This window comes from Rhinopithecus bieti, unplaced genomic scaffold (genome assembly GCF_001698545.2).
Source record: "Rhinopithecus bieti isolate Rb0 unplaced genomic scaffold, ASM169854v2 scaffold_24390, whole genome shotgun sequence".
NCBI lineage: Eukaryota > Metazoa > Chordata > Mammalia > Primates > Cercopithecidae > Rhinopithecus > Rhinopithecus bieti.
In genome coordinates, this window is record NW_016811706.1 from 1,452,709 (window position 1) to 1,460,525 (window position 7,817).

The 7,817-nt window shown below is 42.9% G+C and overlaps 1 protein-coding gene across 1 annotated transcript in view; it reads right to left on the reverse strand.

Annotated features, from left to right (window-relative positions):
• Positions 1–7,085, reverse strand: part of SPMIP11 (sperm microtubule inner protein 11) — a 31,743-nt gene extending 24,658 nt beyond the window's left edge. The window contains exon 1 of the mRNA XM_017894774.1: positions 6,959–7,085. Within this exon, the coding sequence (XP_017750263.1) occupies positions 6,959–7,037 (79 nt within the window). The 5' untranslated portion in view covers positions 7,038–7,085. The remainder of the gene's footprint in view (positions 1–6,958) is intronic.
• Between the last annotated feature and the right edge of the window lie 732 nt (positions 7,086–7,817).

Here is a 7,817-nt window from a genome sequence, read left to right on the forward strand (position 1 = left end):
CCACCTCGCCCGGCTAGTTTTTTGTATTTTTAGTAGAGACGAGGTTTCACCGTGTTACCCAGGATGGTCTCAATCTCCTGACCTCGTGATCCACCCGTCTCGGCCTCCCAAAGTGCTGGGATTACAGGCTTGAGCCACCGCGCCCGGCCAGCAAGAAAAGTTTTTAAAAATGGTAGATTGACCTTATTGGCTTTATTTCCTTTTCCTCCTAAATTTGCTAAAATGACATCGTCACCATCATAATCGCAATAATATTAATCTTCAAGGGCAAAAACAGTGGGCAAGGATATAAGAGCATATGAGATATTTCAGTAGAAATACCTTTTGGAAAATGCAAAGTGGACAGAGGGGTGGCAATTAACCTAACACAGTAAATAATGTTGTTACCTAAGTTTCTGTAGTGGAGAATACATCTAGAATTGAGCTAATTCATCTGAGAGGCCCAAAACTTAGAGTGTAATGGGTACCACAGATGGTAGGAGTAGGGAATAGGCTTGAGAACAGGAAGGGAGTCACTGAAACTGTCAGAGCATCTGGCTAAACCAGGCAAACTACCCTGCCCTGAAAATGGAATGTAAGATTTCTCTAGAGGACCTGAATCTAGGAGGCCTTGCACCCCTGGACAGGATTCACTGTGAAGGCTGGTAATATGGTTTGGATTTATGTCCCTATCCAAACCTCCTATCGAATTGTAATCTCCAGTGTTGGAGGAGGGACCTGGTGGAAGGTGATTAGATCATGGGGTCGGATTTCCCCCTTGCTGTTCTCGTGATAGTGAGTGAGTTCTCACAAGATCTAGTTGTTTGAAAGTGTATAGCACCAACCACCCACCCCTTCTCTCTTCTCTTTTTCTCCTACTCCAGCCACGTAGAACATGCCTGCTTCCCCTTCGCCTTCCACCATGATTGTAGGTTTCCTGAGGCTTCCCCTGCCATGCTTCTTGTACAGCCTGTAGAATGGAGACAATTAAATCTCTCTCTCTCTCTCTTTTTTTTTTTTTATAATTACTCAGTCTCAGGTAATTCTTTAAAGGAATGTGAGAACCAACTAATATAGCTGGCACAGAAAATCTGGTGATTAAGTTAAAAAAGTCAGGATCCTCAAAATTAAGACCCTCAATACCTTCTTCTGTCCTAGCCCCAGCATGCTAGTAGATAAGCATATAACCAATACCCAGAGAAGGAATAATAAGATTCTTCCCCAGAGAAATTGTAGAGAGCCAGAGGAAAGCTCTGGAATGAAGCCCATAATGGACAACTCCCTCCATCAGTTTCTAGTTAGCTTTTTTTGTTTCTTACTCTTAAATCAGAATGGAAAGCCAAGGATCACTAGTTATCTGAGGAGAGTAATCATTGAGAAAAACAAGATACCAAAATAAACTCCTAGGAAAAGGGCTCAGAGGGAAAAGAGTCGATGCAAGGAAAAGAACTTCAAATAAAGTATATATTCATGGACAAAAGAGAGAAAATGTAAAAAAGGAAAATCAGAGGACCAAAAATGGTCCTTGGAAATTAAAATATAATATAATAACCAATATAAAATGTTCTTATCTACTGCATGAAGAAAAAAAGCAGAAAAAAAAAGTTCTGATATGAAGGTGTGCTGGTTTTCACACATTTCCACAAATCCTTTGATAAACCTCCCCTCAAGAAGTAGAGCTTCTGCTTCCCTTGGGTATGGGCTGGATTTAGTAATTCTCTTCTAACAAATAGAAAAGGTAAAGTGACAGTCACTTCTGAGACTAAGTCATAAAAATGCATTTTGGCTCCCTTCCTTCTTTCTGATCACTTGCTCTGAAGAAAGTTAAGTGCCATGTAAGAATACTCAAACTGCTTATGGAGAGGCCCATATGGCGAGAAACTGGGGTGTCTTGTCAATACCCACAGAGAAACTGAGGTCACCAGATATCCTGGAAATGGCTCCTTCAGCTCCCACCCAATCTCCAACCCATTATATGGCTACAGCCCCTGCTGACATCCTGTCTGCAACCATGTGAGAGATCCTGAGCCAGAATTATCTAGATAAGTTGCTTCTGGATTAACAGAAACTGTAAAATAATATTTGCTATTATAAACCTGCATATTTTAGGGTAGTATGTTATACAGCAATAGCTAATTAACACGAGGTTGCAAGATAAAATTAAGGAAGCCTTCCAAAGAATAAATAGTAATAATAATAATGATGATAAAGAAAATTAAGCCAGACGTGTTGGCTCACGCCTGTAATCCCAGCACTTTGGGAGGCCAAAGTGGGCAGATTGCTTGAGCTTAGGAGTTCCAGATCATCCTGGGCAACACAGGGAGACTCCATTTCTACTAAAAAATACAAAAATTAGCCAGGCATTGTAGCCTGCACCTGTAGTCCCAGCTACTCAGGGAGGCTGAGCTGGGAACATTGCTTGAGCCTGGGAGGTTGAGGCTGCAGTAAGCCATGATTGTTCTACTGCACTCCAGCCTGGGTGACAGAGCAAGACCCTGTCTCAAAAATAGTAATTAATAATAATAATAATATCAAGATTAATGTTAGAAGATCAATTTGGGAGACTTTATAACTGACAAATGGTAGTTTAAAAAAGAAGAAAGAAAACAATAAATTAAAAATTAAAATAAAATTTCTCAGAAATGGAAAGCATAAATTTCCAGAATGAAAGAGCTCATGGAGTATTCAAAACAATGAATGAGAAAAGACTTACAATAAATTTCATCATTTTGAAATATCAGAATACTACAGAACAAAAAGAAAATCAAAAGTTTCCAGAGGCTGGGCAAAGTGGCTCACACCTGTAATCCTAGCACTTTGGGAGGCTGAGGCAAGTGGATTGCTTGATTGCAGGAGTTTGAGACCAGCATGGGCAACATGGAAAGACCCCATCTCTACAAAAAATATAAAAAGTTAGCCAGGTGTGTGCCTGTAGTTCCAGCTACTAAGGAGGCTGAGGTGGGATGATCGCTTGAGCACAGGAAGCAGAGATTGAGCACAGTGAGCCAAGATTGTGCCACTGCACTCCAGCATGGGCGACCCTATCTCAGAAAAAGCAAAAACAAAAAAAACTTCCAGAAAGAAAGAAATTAGTTACATACAAAGTAATATAACTGTAAGCTAGAGGACAATAAAAACAGCTTCAAAATTTTCAGAAAATGATTTTCAACCTAGAATTTCCTATCTTGGAAAACTGTCAATCAAGTGTGAGGGTATAGAATAAAGCCATTCTGGACTCATAAATATACCTCCTATGCATTCTTATAAAACTTCCTGGCATATTGCAGGAAACGGAGGGAGTAAGCCAAGAAAAAAAACATGGGATCCAGGAAACAGTGAATACTACCTTGGAGAGAGGCAAAAGCAAGTCCCAGGACAATAGTTATGCAACCGGATTTGAGAAAGAACAGTCTAGACTACAGTAGGATAGGCAGTTTGGGAAAAAATGGAACTGACAGATTGCTGTGTTTTGAACTAGTCTCGAACTCCTGACCTCAGGTAATCCACCCGCCTTGCCCTCCCAAAGTGCTGGGATTACAGGCGTGAGCCACGGTGCCCGGCCTGAGCCTCAGTTTTCTTACTGATAAAAAGGGAACAGTAATACCTACCTCACAGGAATGTTAGAGTATTAAATGAAATTAAGCATGTAGCGTGCTTAGTACAGTGCCTAGTATACTGCATAATAAGTAGTTGTTTATTATAAAGTGCCGGAGCCAACAAAAACATGGATTAATTAGAAACAGGCAGGTTGAAGTCCATATTTTGAGAGAGTAACTGGAGGGTGTAAAATTGGGGTGGAGGGGAAGTGAACACGGAGTAGGGGTGGCATATTTGATGTTCAATCTTCCCTCTAACCTGACATTCCACGGGTTTGGCCAAGCCTCCTGCCTCTGATTTTCTGCCACCAGAATGAGAAAACTTAGATAGCAGATGATATCAGGATACTTCTCTATCATTCCATAGAGGGCTCTGGTTTTTATAAAGTAAAATCTTCCACTTTGTCTAGCCTATAAAGAAATGATGCCCAGGCCTCTTTGGATCAGTAATAAGTCTTGTTCAACTGTGCTTAAGTAGCTAACTGGGTAGGACAACTGGTCAGCTGTATACTCAGTTTTTTCATGGTGAGGGAATTCTATCTAGTTGGAGTAGGTAGGATTGGAGCAGCCAGGAGAGACTTAGTCTTGGCCTGGAAAAAGGGAAATTTGTAGGTTTCCCAAAGAGTTTGTTTTTCTGAAAGAGGGTAGAGAAGAGCTCCTCTTTATTTGGAGATAAAAACAGTCCCATGGCATAATGCTGGGACCCAGTTGGGGTAGGAAGGGGAAGAATTGGTATAAGGATATTAAGGAGTCTCTAAGGTCCATCAGGGGTACCCTTTGTACAAATCTTACCTGGAAGCTGGATAGTAAAACAGAACTTCTTTGATGGAATTGCAGAGGACAGACAGTGACCAATAGAGGCCTATGTAAGATCGTTCTTTACAATCTTATTATTTTTTTCATACAGAGTCTTGCTCTGTCACCCAGGCTGGAGTGCAATGGCGCGATCTCGGCTCACAGCAACCTCTGCCTCCCTGGTTCCAGTGATTCTCCTGCCTCAGACTTCCGAGTAGCTGGGACTACAGGCGCATGCCCCTACACCCGGCCAATTTTTGTATTTTTAGTAGAGACGGGGTTTCGCTATGTTGGTTAGGCTGCTCTTGAACTCCTGACCTCATGATCTGCCTGCCTCAGCCTCTCAAAGTGCTGGGATTACAGGCGTCAGCCACTGTGCCCGGCCCACAATCTTAACTTTGTGCTTTTATACTTTCCCAGTCCCTTTTCCCCCACCCCAATACAACTTTTGCTTCAGCACTCACCTAAACTTAATTTCCTTCACATGTGTCCTCCATTCTACCTGGAATACTCTTCTCCTTCATATCTGTGCTTTTAAACAATTCATCTTTTTTTTTTTTTTTTTTTGAGATGGAGTCTGGCTCTGTTGCCAGGCTGAAGTGCAGTGGTGCGATTTCGGTTCACTGCAACCTCCGCCTCCTGGGTTCAAGCGATTCTCCTGCCTCAGCCTCCCAGGTAGCTGGGATTACAGGCGTGTGCCACCATGCCCAGCTCATTTTTTTTGTATTTTTAGTAGAGACGGGGTTTCATCATGTTGGCCAGGATGGTCTCGATCGCTTGACTTCATGATCTGCCCGCTTCAGCCTCTCAAAGTGCTGGGATTACAGGCGTAAGCTGCTGCACCCGGCAACAATTCATCTTTTAAGATGAAATCAATTGTTATATCTCCTGTAAAGCCTCCCCTAGCTTCCTGTTTTATAGTTATTCAAACTTACTTATTCATCCATTCACCCTACAAGTATTTATGAAACCTCTATTATGTGTGAGGCATGGCTAGGCATTTTGAATCTAATATAGATCTGCTCACTGCTTACTAAAAATTCAATGGCTCTCTATAAAGTTAAAATGCTTAGCATGGCTAACAGCATCTTCAATTATCTGGCCCCTTCCTAGTTTTCAATGTCTGCCTCCCAGCACCTCTCCATTTTACCCTTTATCTGTACCCACAAACTTGGAATTCACTTAATATACCAAAAACATGGACTTCACCCTGTGTAACAATGGTGGCGTATGAGGGTTCTCTCCTTAGCGGTACTCGTTGCACTCCTCCACGCCTATCATCGATATGTCTTTCGAGTGCCCAGGAGAACGCTTTGAACCCGGGAGACGGAGTCGCAGTGAGCCAAGATCCACGAAGCTTCGACTCTACTAGCCATTATAACCTCATGGTTCCTCCCACCTCTTAGCACGCTGCGCTGTGGCTCGTATTTCTTTGTAGTGAACTCCAATCATCCTTTAACACCGGGTTCTGGAAGCATTTCCTGTGTGAAGTCTTCTCTGAAGGATTCCCCCACCCTCCACCCCCTGTTCTTATTCCAAATCCAATAGTATCAGGTACTTCCTTCTTAGTGGCTCTAGAACATTCCATATTTAATGTAATCATACAACATATTGCAATTTTTGTTTGCATACTTATCTTTCTCATCAGATAGTCGCTTTATAGCAGAGGTCTTAACCCTAGTCACCAACATAATCCCTGGAACATAAAGCCTGGTGCTTAACAAATGTTGGTTAAATGAGCAAATGAATGACTAAGAATATACTTATTTGGTTGAACAAATTATGTGTCTTTTTTTTTTTGAGATGGTTTCACTCTGTTGCCCAGGCTGGAGTACAGTGGTGTGATCATGGCTCACTTCATCCTTGACCTCCTGGGCTCAAGTGATTCTCCTACTTCAGCCTCCCAAGTAGCTAGGACCACAGGCATGCACTGCCACACCCAGCTAATTTGTGTAACTTTTCGTAGAGATGTGGTCTCACTATGTTACCCAGGCTGGTCTCGAACTCCCAGACTCAAGCAATGCTTAGCCTCCCAAAGTGCTGGGATTGCATGTGAGCCACCACACCTGGCCCAAATCGTGTGTCTTAATAAAGATATTAAATGACAGGAGAGCAAATCTGAAAGGACATTGTCCCTATTCCACAATTTTTTTTTTTTTTTGAGACAGAGCCTCGCTCTGTCACCCAGGTTGGAAGGCAATGGCACGACCTCAGCTCACTGCAACCTCCACCTCCTGGGTTCAAGCGGTTCTCCTGCCTCAGCCTCCTGAGTAGCTGGGATTACAGGCACGCGCCACCATGCCCAGCCAATTTTTGTATTTTTAGTAGAGATGGACTTTCACCATGTTGGCCAGGCTGGTCTCGAACTCCTGACCTTGTGATTCACCCACCTCGGCCTCCCAAAGTGCTGGGATTACAGGTGTGAGCCACCACGCCTGGCCCTATTCCACAATTTTAACTAGCGTAACTGTTGGTCTCGGAGGATAAATCTCTAACGTCAGGTAGGAAAATAAATAGCTAGGAAGTGGCTATGAAGCATCTAGGAAAAGAAATGGCCCTTCTAACCCTCTACCCTATATTCCCCTTACTTGTTTCTTCAGTTGCGTTCCTTTTCTTGTTCCGAAAGGAATTTTGATATCCCAATAGATACAAGTTGAAGAAGGCCATCTCAGATCCTCCCTGGCCTCTTCTGGAATGTCCAGGTTGGGGCACTGGACTCTGTGTCTGGTAACCATGGTAATGTCCTAAGAATTACCACAACTGACACTCCCTTTGTCTAATGAGGCACAGGATTTATAGGTCCACAGTGGAGCTGGAGTGGGAGTGGGCTAAATAACTTCAGGAAAATGGAGAAATCAATTGTCAGTACACCATTTTTTTTTTTTTTTTGAGACAGAGTCTCACTCTGTTGCCCAGGCTGGAGTACAGTGGCACAGTCTTGGCTCACTGCAAGCTCCGCCTCCCAGGTTCACGCCATTCTCCTGCCTTAGTCTCCTGAGTAGCTGGGACTACAGGCGCCCGCCACCACGCCCTGCTAATTTTTTGTATTTTTAGTAGAGACTGGGTTTTACCGTGTTAGCCAGGATGGTCTCGGTCTCCTGACCTCGTGATCCACCCACCTCAGACTCCCAAAGTGCTGGGACTACAGGAGTGAGCCACTGCGCCTGGCCTGTCAGTATACCTTTTCTTGACCTAGTCTTCCACTGTAAGCTTCAGAAGGCAGTGAGTAGAAAGAGCACTGACCTGGGCTCATATCTTAGTTATGCCATATTCTAGGTGTCTGACTTTGAATAGATTAACTAAGCCTCCATTTTAAATTTTAAATAAAAAAAATGGCAATGACAGTATCTGATAGTTACAAGAATCAAATGAGATAATACATGCATATTTCCTTAGAACAGTGTTCAGCACATAATGGAAACTTAAATCTTTTTTTTTTTTTAAGAG